At 39.9% G+C, this 15,740-nt stretch overlaps 1 protein-coding gene across 2 annotated transcripts in view; it reads left to right on the top strand.

Annotated features, from left to right (window-relative positions):
* Positions 1-15,740, top strand: part of TASP1 (taspase 1) — a 170,645-nt gene that overhangs the window by 470 nt on the left and 154,435 nt on the right. For both annotated transcript variants that reach the window (XM_019549122.1, XM_019549121.1), the window contains exons 2-4: positions 3,107-3,325; positions 7,751-7,818; positions 12,781-12,849. In XM_019549122.1, coding sequence (XP_019404667.1) covers positions 3,181-3,325; positions 7,751-7,818; positions 12,781-12,849 — 282 coding nt within the window. In that variant the 5' untranslated portion in view covers positions 3,107-3,180. The remainder of the gene's footprint in view (positions 1-3,106; positions 3,326-7,750; positions 7,819-12,780; positions 12,850-15,740) is intronic.

The raw sequence follows: 15,740 nt of genomic DNA, 5'->3' as shown, positions 1-15,740 counted from the left end.
CAGGACAGGAGCAGTCCTTGTGCCCAAACGCAGCACAGCCTCTGGTGCTGTGCATCTCAGGAGCCGCCCTGAACGCACAAGTGCTGCTCCCTCCAGTGCTCCAGCTGCTGCCTCCAGAGCCTTTGGGCTTTTCCCTCTTCTGGTTGCACTTCTTGTCCAGACCGCTGTGGGTGCGTTGGCAAGTCCCTGCAGGGCCTGAGATGCTAGGATCCGGGTGGCCCCATGAGGCAGGGAGTTTGCCCAGCACCAGGACTGCCAGGTGGCTTCCCTAGATGGGAGAGCATGGGAACCCCACACAGTAGGAGGCAGGGGGGTGGGAGAGACTATGGGACAGTGGGGTATAGGCCCATGCAGTGGAGAGAGCATGTAGTGGTGTGGGGGGATGCAGGGAAACCCAGGTTTTGGGGGTTGGGTGCATTGTGGGGGGGGTTCAGAAAAGCCCAATATGGCTGGTGGGCAGGGAGAGTGCGAGGGAGCCCATGTGGTGGGGGAAGTGCAGTGAAGCCCATGGGGTGGGGGGAGTGTGCATGAGGCAACCCATTCATTGCTCAGCCTGGGGGTAGCCTGTGGTCTGCATTGAGGAGGCCCCTGACTGCTGAGAAGTTGGAGCCCTTCTTTAATGTAATAAAAGTAGCCACCAGTTACCTGGGGGAATGTTTGTTCACCAGAGCGCCCAAGGGATGATGAGGTTGAACGGTTAAAAACTCCTGCAAGACCGTTTCAGGCTGGACGTATGGAAGAATTTCTTTATTGTCCGAGCCCCCAAGGTCTGAAATAGCCTGCAGCTGGAGGTGGTTCAAGCACCTACATTGAACACCTTCAAGAATAAATTGGATGTTTATCTTGCTGGGATCCTATGACCCTAGCTGACTTTCTGCCCTTTGGGTGGGGGCTGGACTGGATTTGCCGAGGTCCCTTCCAGCCCTAATGTCTATGAAATCTAATGTTCACATATTCTTCTAAATATGTTTAACATGATGATGTTTTGAAGCTAAATCTAGGACATCATATCAATAATAACCTAGTAATCTGAGTAAAACTTGTGTCCAGTTCTTGTTGAAAATCAATGACATTTGGACTCTGAAATCACCTAGAAGTTCTTGAAAATGTTCCTGTCTTCAAGTGAAAATATTGCATCCAAGTACTTTCTCTTCAGATTAGATCTAATGGCTTCTTTTGGCTTCAAAATCTGACACACAGAGTGTTGCTAAGGATGCACGCTTGCTGTGTTGCACATCATGGCTTACAATGAGATGTAGGAATTGGTCCCTTACAGGATTGGTAATAACAACTCCAGTGTTTCTAATAATTTAGACTTCCCAAGTGGTTAACTGCCTGTATGAGCCCGCTCATTCTGAGTTGGTGGTACCAGATAAGTGTCCATATCATAAAACCATTGCTAATGATATTTTGATTGTTAGCTAAGAGGTTGAGAATTGAATGAACATGGAGACTTAATTTTCTTTAGTGTTCTGGTCTGCTGTATTTCTAGGGGTAAAGTTATGCCTCATATTTTTGTTCCAGATTTGAAGATTTGTTCTAGATTTTATAAAGCACTTTCCTAATGTTTGGATACAGCTATTTTCTTGTTCTTCCCCAGATACAGCTATTTTCTTTTTCTTCCCCTTCCCCTGTATCTAAATGTCTCATTCTAATACTTTTTCACTTCAGTGGTATTTTAGGCTGCAAGTAGTTGGTATAACCTGTATCGTTTCTAGTTTTTATTGAGCTGTATGGTCTTGCCATTCTTGGGCTAAAGCTGTAGGTTCAACTGAGTTGCTTGTGTCAAAATTGCCTTGGTACTTTGAGAGTGTTTTTTGGTTATAGCTCTCTGCTATACAAACAAAATTGATAGAAATATTGCAACCTGGTCTAATGTATTTGGTATTTTTCAGATGCAAGCCTACAACTATTAGGTAACTCTGCTATTTGGCTCTTGCCTTCAGGGAAAACTACTTTCTGTTGTACTTTGAGTTGTCAAAAGGAGCTTGTACAGTATATACCATGTGCCTGGAAAACTTGGCCTTATTATAGAAAGAATGTGAAAAAAAAACCCAGGGAAGTTTTTTGCTACTTCAGGAGATGAATAAATAAACAAAATGAGATCCTTCCAGATTATCTCAAGTTAGAGTGGATGTTCACTGTTGACTGTAGTAGCTTCTATAATTCATCAGAGAAACCTTGTTTTTATTGTCTTGTCGTTTGAAAAACTCTCTGTCCTGATGAGAGCTGGGAGTTATTTCAAGGAGGGTATCCAAGGATAATATTTGAGGAAAAGGAATTGATTGTGGTGTCTTTTAAGTGCCAGCTCCCAAGAACAAGCCATGTAGTAGAACTGGATCTCCATCTTTTGTGTTAATATATAGTAAAATAAGCTCCATAAATGTCTTTACACATGCACTGAATGTTCATAACTTAAGAGGTTGCTAGACTGCCTGTTCACAACATGTTTAATGTATATCTCTCTAAACAGAAGTATGTATGTACAAAATAACGGTAACGAATTAAATTTTGTTTTCAAAAAAATTTCCTCAACAGATAAATAATATCCCTCAAAGCAAGGAAATAAAGTCAAGCTATTTAATAGTTCCTACTATTTAGTCTCTGTCCTAGAGAGAATCACCATTTTGTTACTTGTATTTTTTTTATACTTTCTGTACAGCTGTACTTGCTAGAAAAATGCCTTTTTGAAAAATAAAGGCTGATATACTAGTGCATCAGTTTAGTAAAGATATGTTGAGCATAAGGAAGAGAATTAAATGGGTGTTATCAAAGAAAAAAATATTTTACTTTGGCTAAACTTCTCAGTAGAGCTAAACTTTAGAGCTCAAATCCTTAAAAAGGCCAGCAAGATTGTTGGACTCAAAGTAAACCTAAGTGTCCCTGCTTCTAAATTGCAGTATAATAAAATTACTTGGGGAGGTCCATAGTTACTCGCATTATATATTGTAAGCTGGCAAAGAAACTTTTTGAGCCCCTGTTCTCAGTGGACAAAAACTGACCCTAACTTTAATTTTAGATCTGCTATTGTTTTTGTGACATCCTTTTTCATAATTTATGGCCAATGGAAAGCAGTGCCTAAATTTTGCATGTGGCTTGCTTTTAGGATAAATCCTCTGCAGAGTTTACTTACGGAAGGAAGCATGCTCTCTTTCGAATAGAAGATGGTGATCCCGAAGTATGATGATGGAGAAGGGGATGAGTTCAATAGAAGTGTTACCTTCCAACTCATCTCAGATTACAGCTGTAAAGGTGATCGTCAAAGAACATGAAACAAAGCAAACCCAAAGAGGGAAACGAGTGGGTTTTGTACTTGTACATGCAGGTAAGGCATCCCAAGTTTGATACAGCTGGAACAGAAGAGCAGCATGCATCTGCAGGATGCCAGTTTTAATTCCATAATAAGATATGGAGCTAGCTAAATTTATGAATTGGTTTGAATTCTGGACAACAAATATTTTATATCTTGTTGTAGAGAACCTATTTGGTAAGTACACTGGTTGGAACATCTTGGATACTTACTGTTTAGACCCAACATTAAGATAACTTTTGGAAGTTCACAGATACTCTAATGAACAGAACTTTTCTTCAGTAATCAAAGAAACTAGGTTGTAAAATGTAAATTGTATAGCAGTTTCTAGTAATTGGGAAGCGTTGGGGGTATACACAAAGGTCACTGTTTGACTTTAGGGTCCCTGTATAGGAGAGATCCTCCAGCTAGATTTCTCCAAGGAGAAAAAGTTTCAGATTTTACTTGATTCTTTTAAAAAACACTCCTAACCATCAGCTCACTCAGCTTTGTTGTAATATGTCATAGAACCATAGAAAATTAGGATTGGAAGGGACCTCAGGAGGTCATCGAGTCCAGCCCCCTGCCCAAAGCAGGACTCGCCCCAACTAGATTGTCCCAGGCAAGGCTTTGTCTAACCAGGTCTTAAACACCTCCAAGGATAGAGATTCTGTCACCTCTCTGGGTAACCTGTTTCAGTGGTTTGCCGCTCTCCTAGTGAGAGTTTTTCATAATATCCAACCTAAACTTCTGTTGCTGCAACTTGAAACCATTGTTCCTTTTTCTGTCACCCGCCACCACTGAGAACAGTCTATCTTCATCCTCTTTGGAACCACCCTTCAGGTAATTGAAGGCTGCTGTTAAATTCTTCCTCAGTCTTCCTATCTCCAGGCTAAATAAGCCCCGTGGCTTCTCCTCGTAAGTCATGTGCTCCAGCCTTCTAATAATTTTTGTTGTTCTCTGGACTGTCTCCAACTGGTCCACATCCTTTCTATAGTTGGGGGCCCAAATTTGGACACAGTACTCCAGATGTGGCCTCACCAGTGCCAAATAGAGAGGAATAATCACTTCCTTCAGTCTGTTGGCAGCACTCCTGCAATGCAGCCCAATATGCTGTTAGCCTTCTTGGCAACAAAGGCACACTGTTGGCTCATATTCCGCTTATTGTCCACTGTAACCCCCCAGGTCTTTTTATGCAGAGCTGCTGCTTAGCTAGTCAGCTCCCACTCTGTATTGGTGCATAAGGTTGTTCCATTGTAAGTGCAGGACTTTGCACTTTTCCTTATTGAACTTCATCAGATTTCTTTTGGTCCAGTCCTCCAATGTATTGAGGTCTCTCTGAATCCTAACCCTACTCTCCAGCACATCTACTGCCCCTAGCTTGGTTTAATCTGCAAAGTTGTTGAGGGTACACTCCATCCTACCTTCTGGGTTGTTGATGAAGATATTGAACAAAACTGGCCCCAGGACTGACCCCTGGGGCACTCTGCTTGATGCTGGCTACCGACTAGACATGAATCAATTGATTACTACCCTTTGAGCCCAATGATCCAGCCAGTTTTCTATCCATTTTCCAATCCATTCATCCAGTGCATACTTCTTTAGTTTGTGAGAATGTTGTGCGAGTCTGTGTCAAAAGCCTTGCTAAAGTTGAGCTATATCACGTCCTTCATCCACAGAGCCAATCATCTCATTATAAAAGGCAATCAAGCAATCAGGTTGGTCAGACATGACTTGCCATTGGTGAATCCATGCTAATTGTTCCTAATCACCTTCTCCGAATGCTTAGAAATGAATTCCTTGATGACCTGCTCCATGATTTTTACAGGAACTAAGGTGAGGCTGACTGGTCTGTAGTTCTCCAGATCCTCCTTCCCTTTCTACCCTGTTGGTGGCAGGTCACTTTAGGTCTTGTGAGTTTGTTTTGCCCAGTCTTTGATAACTCAATACTTTTTTTTGTGAGTTTAACTTCTACTGAAAAATTGTTATTTCCTCAGGCCTCAGTGAGCTGCAACCTAACCCGGGGCAGGAAATGATAGAAAACAATTAAAATGCATCTTGCTTGCATCTTATCCTCCCTGTTAGTTATAAACAGGTAGATGGTTCTCTTTTGGCTCAGACTTCCCTGGCTTTGTTTAGGACCAAGAGACTTGTATAGTGACTTCTTGCTGACTCAAGCCAATCTCTTCATTTACTCTTAAGTATGAAAATATGTGACTTACTAGTGTTTCAGCGTTAGTGCAGCTGCTCCTTGTTTTTTCCTCCATTCCTACCCTTCCCTTCTTTTTTTGCTGCATCCAAATTAAGATGGGATTGGAGAAAACTAGAGGTGCCTAATTTGTGTTTTTTAGGGTAGTCTGTATGTTGCTGAGCGGGCAGAATTTCTGGTTAGCTAGTTAGAGCTTATTCATGATATTTTCTATCTTAGGCCCAAATACCTGTGCAGTTGCATGATTTGCATGTCTAGGGCTGGTTCTGGGCTGTGAGAGAGTCACAGTACTTGTAGAAATCAATGGGAGTTAGCCTCCTAAATACTTCTGTTGATCTCAGCCTGAGTGCACAAGACTATATATCAGTATATGAGCAATTTTCTCTCTGTCTCCCTTCCTTTGCTATTTTTTAGTTTTGTGCTAATGGCCTACCTATTACCCAGTTCCAAAACAGCAACTCATTCTTCCAAACTGCCTACACAGTACCCTATTTCAAGATGGCAAGACTGTTTCCTGGGGTTGTGATCCCGCTTTGCAGACTTTTGCAGATGGGTCACCCCAGAGCTTAGTCTTCTGTACCTAATACATGGTGGGCTTTACATCAGCATCAGTCCTACTTGTCAGTAGCCCACATTAGCCTTTGGAAACTTCTCTGATCCAAATCTTGCAATCTTAATGTTTACAAGGGATACATTTTAAAGATGAGAGGGCTCTGGGGATAAGACTGGAAATGCTGCAGTTGCTGCACTACATTGTTGTCCTGTAAGTATGCCGTTTGTGCCTGACAGCATGCCACAGGTTGTGGAAAAAGAAGCTTTTAATGGTGATCTCAGCATCTTGTCTAAGGAAAACTCTTAGTGTGGGCTGATATCCTAACTGATTTAACTTGTCCCCACACTATAGCATTGAACAAGGGGGAAAACATAATCCATATATTGTGGAAGGTCTAACAATAAGGTATACTTTGAATGTCAATAAAGTATAAGAAAAGAAAGAAAGTGAGCTTGAGATGTGATGAAGTGAAATTGAGATGTGTGAACCAGTGGACTTCAGGACTGAAGAAATCCTGGTGTTTTTTCACCTAGGATTCTTCTGACCTGTAGCAGCTAATGTTTGCAGCTGCATTAGTAGTGACAATCCAGCTCTGTTGCTTCCATTAAGGAAATTAAGGGTCCTAACTTACCTTTCTAGGTAAAACTTGGGGCAGGGGAGCAGCAGTTAAGCTGTTATCTAGCTGATGATTTATGTTTAGCATGTATTTCCTGACTATAGCTTGAGGTGAGGCTTCAAGATTGAAGGGCTAAAAACTGCTGTCTTCTGAAAACAAACAAAACAAGATCTCCCAGGTAAACTGAACTTTGAAGGGCTTGCTCAAAGTTCCTGTTCAAAGACCTGGCTGTTCTGCCTTGAACAAGAACAAATGGACTTGTGCAGTATGCAGCAACCTGTTCTTCATGTTGTATCCTGTTTGTTTTAATTTCCTTCTGTTGAGACCTCAGTTAAGCTAAACTGACTGTTTAAGCAGGGATGGAACTTGTGGTGGCAAGGGACCCTAGAGAAATGCTACAAGTAAGAGAAGGGAAAAAAAATAACTTGCTAGTCTTCAGATATTTAAAAATTTACACATTTATGGATCCTGTTGTTACCATTTTTGCTGGTATAATAGAGCTCCTGCTCTGGTCATTGCTAAAATATTTTTGGACTGTGGAGGTGAGTAATGATGATGAACTGAGGACAAAGTAGTGCTTAGACACAACTTCAGAAGTTGGGGAGCAAACAAAACTAAAAGTGACCTGTCTTGAGACATGGCAATGACTGAGCAGAAGTAAGGGGTTTAAAAAAATCTAGTGGAGGCTTGAAAAAGTGGAAGAAGGGATAAGAAAGGAACAACTTACAGACCAAAGATAAAAAGAAACTTTGGAGTATGGCTTATACACATTACCAATGCAGCTATGACTTTTAGGATATCCGGTTGTATTCAAAATTCCCCATGGATGGAAAAAATTGGTATCTCCCAATGGGTGTTTTTAAAATGGATCAAATCTTTTATATATAATCCTGGGGCATGATTATACTTGAATGAATTTTGGAGATGTCTGGACATGTCCAATTTTTTCATTTTAAGAAGTTTTCAGATGCATGCATCTAATTCAGAATGTTCAAGTTGACCTTGGTTTATAAGTGCTGATGAAAAATAGTTTGAGAGCTACTGTAATATTTTGATCTAATGTTACTTTTTCTTTAACCATAGGTGCAGGCTATCATTCTGAATCCAAAGCTAAAGAATACAAGCATGTTTGTAAAAGAGCCTGTCAAAAGGTATGACTTCTCCAAGTTCCATATTTCTTTCCCCTCCCCAACTTCCTAAAGGACCAGTAGGTTTTAGGAAATAAAGTAAACTATGGCTTCATTTATATGTTTACTAGGGATAATCTTCTTAAATTTTTTATTGTTATACTTACGAATTCCAAAAAGTATTTTTCTGTACTTATGAATATTCCCAAAAGGTAATTGCTTTGTGCAGAAAAACAAAAAAGTTGCATTCAGGATTAGTTAACATTATGTTGTGGACATAATTTAATGCATCTCATCTTATGCAGTCAAAAGGTCTACACTGCTATAGAGGAAAAAGAGAACAATCCAAAAGCAGCAACCTCTGTGTGTTGTAATGGAAGAATGCAGAAAGTTGTGTAACATTGTATAATCTCATGTATTGTATACAAGGGTTAATAGCATTTCGCTATATGCATCCCCTCTTTTTAGGGAGGCAGTGTGTGTGTTTGTGTTTTTCTCATGCAACAACTTTTGAGTTTTCTGTGTTTCTTCAGAACATGTGGAATCCTGATTTTAACCTCTGATATAACTCTTGCTGCTTGGTTATAGGTTTACTACTTTCCCCGTTCCTCCTTCCCTCCCTTTTACTTTAAGTACTGTATCAGTCATCTATAAGCATCTGGGCAGCCTGGTTATTTTAAGATTTTTTTTTTTTTTTCAGTGATTTAAAATTTTTTTTTTTTTTTTTTAATACTTTCCCTTGTAAGTTTATCACTTGGCCCAGCTGCTGTAGCTGATCTGTGGTAGAACTTGGATTAAAACATGGGAAGAATTTCCTTTAATCCTTTGATGTTGTGTATAGGACTGAAATATGTAACTTGCACTATAACTATACTTTATATTTTACTTGATTGTTCAGCAGAAAACAGAATATTTTTTAACAGATATTGACTTGGATGCAATATTATGTAAATGAGCACAACATATGAATGGTGGTGTACCTACCTGTTGATGCTAGTTAAACTTGGGTCACTTTGTCATAAGTGAGGCACAGTCATGCTGATAATGTTGTCCGCTGGCAAAAATTGCAAAATGCTTGCAAATTTTACTGTGTCTGGGGAAGAAACACAGATGGATCTGGCATCAATTAAAACTTTTCAACGAAATTTTTCTCTTTTGTGTGATCCTTACAATTACAGCTTTGCCAAAGCTACAAGTTGAAGTCAGGACACGAAATATATTGAAGCCAGTTATTCACATGTCACTTCAGTGCATGCTTTTAAAGTTCTGATTCAAACAGCTTTGAAACAGAATAATTCAGTTTGTTCCTCCAGGAAGTCTGGAGCTGGTAAACCTGGGAGCCCAGGCTTCACAACTTCTCTTCAGACTGGCAGTTGAGTAGTCTTATGATCTGTGGAGTCTAGCTACCTTCTGCCAACCATTTGATGGGTGGGCTGGCTGGAAACCAGGCAGGCAGAGGTGGCCAATCTGCTTTCTTGCTTGGTTTTAGTTAAAAGTTTAAGTGAAGTTGATATGTTTCTACATAACTTGTAGTTTCTGTTGAAGCAGCAGTTTCTGATGGAATGATGTTCCTTTTGGAAAGCTTTTAGTTCTCTTCTCACATACCTTAGTAAATTGTAAGGTAGCTCATCAGAGACATAAATGATCAATTTAACTGTCCACTACAAGTACTTTAAAATGATTGTTGGATTAATTTTTATAATGTTTTTTCTGAAAGCTTGCTTATTAGAATGCTTTAGAATACTTAAATTAACTCTAATAAAGTTCCAGTCTCATTTTATAACTAACAGTATCATTTCTTCTAAACCCAAAAGGAGCATGGTTTGAAGGGCTTAGTATTGAAATCAGGTATTCTCTTTTACCGTTGTTTTCCAATATTTCCAGTACAGTTATTACAGTACATAAGACCATAAGAATTGCCATTTACTGGGAGACCATAGGTCCTTCTTGCCCAGTATCCTGTGTCACACAGTAGCAGAGAATGGATGTTGAAGGGAAAAGTGAGCTGGGTATGACCATTCCTCTCTCATTTGCAGCCTCCGGCATTTAAGGTTTAGGAAGCTCTGATTCAGAGGCTGTATCCTAACTTCTGTACTCAATAGCTATTGATGCCCCTTTCTTCCAAGAATTTTTCCAATCCTTTTTTGAATCTAACTACATTGTCAGCTTCCACAACAATGAGTTCCGCACTTTAATTACACGTTGCGTAAAAAAGAACTTCCTTTTGTTCCTTTAAAACTTACTACCTACTAGTTTCTTTTTGTGACCCCTAGTTCTTGTATCGTTTAAGAGTAAATGATAATTTCTCATTTACATTCTCTTTGCCACTTTGTATTTGTAAACCCTTAATGTGTGCCCCCCTCAAGCATCTCTTTTCTAAACTAAATACGTCTAGCCTCTTTAGTCTCTCCTCATATGGAAGCCCTTCTATACCACTAATCATCCTTGTTGCCCATCTCTATATCTTCTCTATTCTTTTTGAGGTGCGGGGACCAAAACTGGGCAGCCTTCCAGGTGTGGACATACCATGGATTTATAAAGGGGCATGATGATAATTTCAGTTTTGTTTGCAGTTTCTTTTCTTAACAATTCCTAAGATTTTGTTTGGGTTTTTTTTGACTGCTGCCGGGCACTGAGCTGATATTTTTAGCGAACTGTCCACATTGACTCCCAAGTCTCTTTCCTGTGTGGTAGCAGCTAATATGTAGAGCCCATTGTAGAATAGGCATCGGTATTGTTTGGCTTACTTTTGGCCAAGTGCGTTACTTCACATGTATCTACATCTTTGAACTAATTTCTGATCTGTGAGTGGATGTAAGTTCGTGACTATCTAACTTAGTTAACAGCCTCTGAAGCAGGACCTTGTCAAAGGCTTTCTGGAAGTCAACTGTGTCAACTGGATAGCCCTGATCCACCTGCTTATTGACACCCTCAAAACTCTAGTAGGCTGGTGAGATGCAGTTACCCTTTGACAAAGCCATGTTGATTCCTCCCCAGGAAGTTATGTTTATCCATGTACTGAACAATTATTTATTATTATTAATATTATTATTTTTCCTACCAGTTTTCCAGTAACAGAAGTTAGACTCACCAGCCTGCAGCTCCCTGCATCCTTCTTAGGGCTTTTTTTAAATACGGGAGTCATGCTGGCAACCTTCCAGCCATCTGTTTTGAGTGATAGGTTGTATACTATAGTTAGGAGTTCAGCAGTTTCCGATTTGAGTTCTTCGAGACCCTAGGGTGAATGCTACCAGGCCCTGATGACTTGCTACTATTTAATTTATCAATTTCTATTTAAACCTCAATTTGGGTCATCTCCACTGACTTGTCCCTGGAGAGGAGTAGATCTGGTGAGGGGATTTTTCTAACATCTTCCACAGCTTTGTGCCCCCCCCCCCCCTTTTTATTTAATACGCTGATCATCCAAAGGCCTAACTGACTCCCTGGTGGGTCATTGGCTTCTAAAGTACTTTAAAAAAAATACTATTACCTTTTATGTCTCTGGGTTTATCCTCAAATTCTCTCTTGGCTTGTCTTATTATACTTTTATATTTGCTTTGCCAGTGTTTATTCTCTTTTTCTATTTATTTTCTTCATTAAGGTTTGTTTTCCATTTCTGCCTAAGTAGCTTCCTCATTCTGTTGTCTCCCTTTTTAAAGGTAAAGGCTACTGTGGTAGACTTTCTTGTCTCCCCTCCTACATGGTTTTCAAACTCAATTGCATTGTGGGCACTATTGCCTAGTGGCTTGGTCGCACTTCCAGTTTGCACTAAATCCTGTGCACTATTTAGGACTAGGTCAGGAATGGCTTTTCCCCTTGTAGGTGCCATAACTTTGTCAAATTTGATCTCTGGATCATGGCCTGATGTTAGGTTGACTTAGTCTGTTTATGGATAGTTGAAGTCCCCCCCATTATTACTGTGTTCCCTGTTGCCACAACCTGTCTTAACTCCCTTAATGTTTCTAGCTCAGTAGTGCTGTCCTAGTCTGGGGGTTGATATCCCTAGACGTACTTAAATAAAAAAAAAAAAAAAAAAAAAAAATCTGGGATTTCGATCCACAAAGATTCTACAGTACCTTTCTTATCCAGTGAAATTACCCAAATAATTTTTTGTTTGCTGTTGAGACCAACTGTAAGGCACCTGCAGACATTAAAGTAAAGGTGTTCATGGGATCTGATGTGGGATCCCTACAGTTGCACTTCCCTCATTTTAGCACACCATTAATTGATTGACTGTGTGGTCAGGTCACTAAAAATGGGGGTGCATTTGATTTAAAAGACGTGATTAACCAGCTAATTGCATCTTAAATGTAACGTCTGTCTGGGACCTAATATCAGTAACTTGAGACTTCATTTGTTTCCTTAAGCGAAGGAGCCATTAAAGATCTTATGGCAAACCTTGGATTGTTTCTTGTACTGAGCTGACATCTATAGTTAGTTCCCACAACTGTGCTGGGAGCAGGAGTTGATTCCAGGTTATGTCTAGCATACCAGTTTTTCAAATGCATATTATGTGTTAAACCTGTAAGGTAATACTGTTTTGCTTTGTATCTATGTATTACTCAGCTTTAAACTTGTATTGTACTCTTTTCTGTGACTAAATATTTGATAGCAGCCATTCTGATCTAGTCTGGTTTGATCTTTCATCTTAAGATAAGAGCAAAGGTAGATGTTACATGCTTGCTGTTTTTGGTTGGTTGGTATCTGAGAACTGTCATGAGTTGGAAGAGTAGTAACTTGTATTACTGCACATTTAGCTATAAAGACATTTGCTATTAAGGTAGTGTGATGTAGTAATACTTTAATAATATGATTTTGACTCCAGATCTTCATGATGCAAACAAATGTCAATCTCCTTGTTTTGTGTCCTCCTAGATTGGAAGCTGGTTGGTGTGGGGATTCTGTTTCTGTGCAGTGACAAAAAAAGTTCTTTCAGCCACACATGTATCTAAATCTAAACTCCTCAACTAAAATTCTGTTTTCCAGGCAATTGAAAAATTGCAGGCTGGTGCTCTTGCAACTGACGCAGTGACTGCAGCACTAATTGAACTAGAGGTATTTACTTTTATTCCAGAATTAACATGTTAATTTGGTTTATTGCTGTAACTCAGGACTGTTAGGCTCTTCATTTAAACAGGTAGTTTACAGACAGTACTCGAGCACAGAGGTAGGCAACGTTTTTTGGCTGGAGTGCCGAAAACTCCCACAATGCCTACTTTGGAAGGTGCCAGAGTCGCGGCATACCAGAAAAACAAAATGAGGTTAGGGGGTACATGGCATGATGCCCAGCCCCGCTGCCCCGTACCCCCCAGCCGGGCTCTGTGGCGGTCAGCAGCTACCCAGAGCCAGGGCCGGCTGCAGCCAGGAGGCTACAAACAGCTGTTGCCCTCCTGCCCCGGCCCTGGCCCCAGCTGTCTCCCGGTCCCAGGGCTGGGGCTGGGGAGGCAGCAGCTGTTTATAGCCTCCCCAGTTGCCAAAGTCAGTTGTCCTTGACTTTTTTTACACTCAAGGCATCCCTTGGAAAATACCAGCTCTTAGTTTTCAGTCATTTTCTGACAGTGGAAAAAGTATAGGGCAGTTTTGCTGTTGCAAAGAATTCGGACCTCAACAGGCCCAGATGATTTCTTTTAATACTACGGTTTCTTGTTTGAAATCTCTGGGTTTGTCTTGTGAATCATGTTTACACACCTAACAGTGCTTACATTACGTGGAACCCCACGGCACCCTTTATCTCAGGGCACCCCAGCATGCTGTGACACCCTGGTTGAGTCATTGATTTTAAATGGCATTTTTACCTGTGCACACATGCAAATTTGTACTCTTTCATACTATCTAATGAAGTAGACCATTGCCTGCAAAAGCCATCCTGTATATGGTGCCACCCTGTGCTTCTTTGAGATTCGTAATCTGTGTTTGAGTTTCATCTCATTTGCTGTAAATGTATTTGTTAGAATTTATCTTTCTTTGTTTTATTGTGTTAACATGTTCTAATACTTCTTATTCTAATTGAGAGAGCTCCATATTGGGAGTGAAACTCAAGCTCACTTTTAATAAACCAGTTTTCTGCCAATGGAAAAATTTTGTCAAAATAGATTAGCAATTTTTTATATAGTGGATTCATTTAATGCGTCTGATCTGCTGGAATAAACTGTGAAGACATTGGAGTCTACATTGAAGATACATGTGGCTTGTATCACATTGCAGAACTACCTGAAAACTATACAGTATAACCTCATGAATTCAGCATGCTCAAGACTGAGCACCTGCCAGATATCTGAAAATGCTGGATTTTTGAAATCGGAGCAGCAGCTGGTCATGGAGCAGCTGGATGTGTGGAGGGGTGGGGAGGAGGTAGCATTGGGTGGTCCCGGAGCAGCCACATGCAGTGCAGGGTGGTTAATGGCGGCAGCAGCTGCCACATGCAAGCTTTCCCCTCTGTGTCCAGGGGGCGCGGAGGGGAGCAGCAGCTGGTCCCAGAGCAGCCACACTAGTGCCGGATTTCTGAGATCTGGATTCATGACGTTTTACTGTATGTAAAATATGTTAAACAAGTCTGACCTTAAGACTAATGCTTTTAAGGATCCTTTTTTATAATGTAATTGCTTCATAAAGTTTTTCTCAAAGAAGGGCTGATCATTTGCTAACTTATTGAACCTTTTCTCCAACTTCATAATAAAGATAAAGGCTTTTATCATGAATTGTTCTTTAGAAGCTACATTTGACTTAATTTTAAGTTAATGCAAGTTATTCCAATATACTACTCTATTTCTCTCCGTGTCTTAACTTCTGGTAGTACTTTAGTGTATTTTAATATTGTTATAACTATGCTAGTAGTCATAGTGTCTCCAGTTTGATAAATTCTAGCTATTTAAGGTCTGCCACTCCTTTTTATGTAATTCTAGTTTGTGTTGGTCACTGTACTCCCCTTATCACCTTAGCCATCTGAGGACTTTTTAGCAGCATAGTAAGTAATGCTACTAGCTTCTTTGTATATTTTTTTTTCTTGCCCTGGGTAGAGAATTGCATACAATGGAGTGCTCTGCTTTGTAGAGTTTTGTTTGGATCCTTGTTTAAATGAATGTGCAGTTGGGTGGTTAGGTTAGAAGAAGTAAAGTCAAAAGTGCGCTATCCACTTAAAGTAGAAGACGGTGTTACCTGTGATGGTCTTTGGTTCCTGTAAGAGTTAATTGCATAGTTGGACTAGCAGCTAAAGAAGCCAGCTTTTTAACATTGAACTTTCCATGCCAAAGGACAAGGATACATTGCTCAAGCACAACACATTTACAGACGTGACATTTGGTGGTATTTTTAAATATATTTGGACCAGGTTATTAAGTGCCTTAAATATGACCCTATTCCATTATAAGCTAATATCGGAAGAGGGGTTGAGGTTTGTGATGCGTGGTAATTTGCATAAGGGAGGGTACTTGGAATTAATGTCTAGGTATGCTCTGTTGGAAAAACTGATCTTAATAAAATGTCAGCTTGAAAGGTACATTATTTTAAGAAAAATGTAAACAAATATTGGCTATGAGTCATGTTATATTTATATTTAGATGCATATCTTTGTTTTTCAAATGTTTCCTTTCTACTCCTATGTGCAGCAATTACATGCCAGAAATGGAAATGGCATATAGTGACAATAGGTGAATCAATCTCTCTTTCTTTACCCTCCGCCCCCCCCCCAATATTGTAGAGCAATAGTTATTTAAAAGTGTGGGTGTTCATGTTGACTGTCTTTTATATGAAAAAAGCTTTACTTTATTAAGAAGAAAATCAGTCTGACTTGAGGGAAAAAGTATTCTGAAGTCTTTATGTAAATTAAGCTTGTTTACCTCCGCTGCTGTAACACTGATTTGATTTTTTTTTTAAGAGTAAATCTTTTATTTTATTTTTAGTTGAAGTACAAAGGACCTATTTAGCTTGCAACAACAGAATCAAATTCC

The sequence above is a fragment of the Crocodylus porosus genome, unplaced genomic scaffold (assembly GCF_001723895.1).
Source record: "Crocodylus porosus isolate Cpor-Errol unplaced genomic scaffold, CroPor_comp1, whole genome shotgun sequence".
NCBI lineage: Eukaryota > Metazoa > Chordata > Crocodylia > Crocodylidae > Crocodylus > Crocodylus porosus.
Note: the sequence above shows the minus strand (reverse complement) of the source record. Positions and strands in the feature narration are given on the sequence as shown.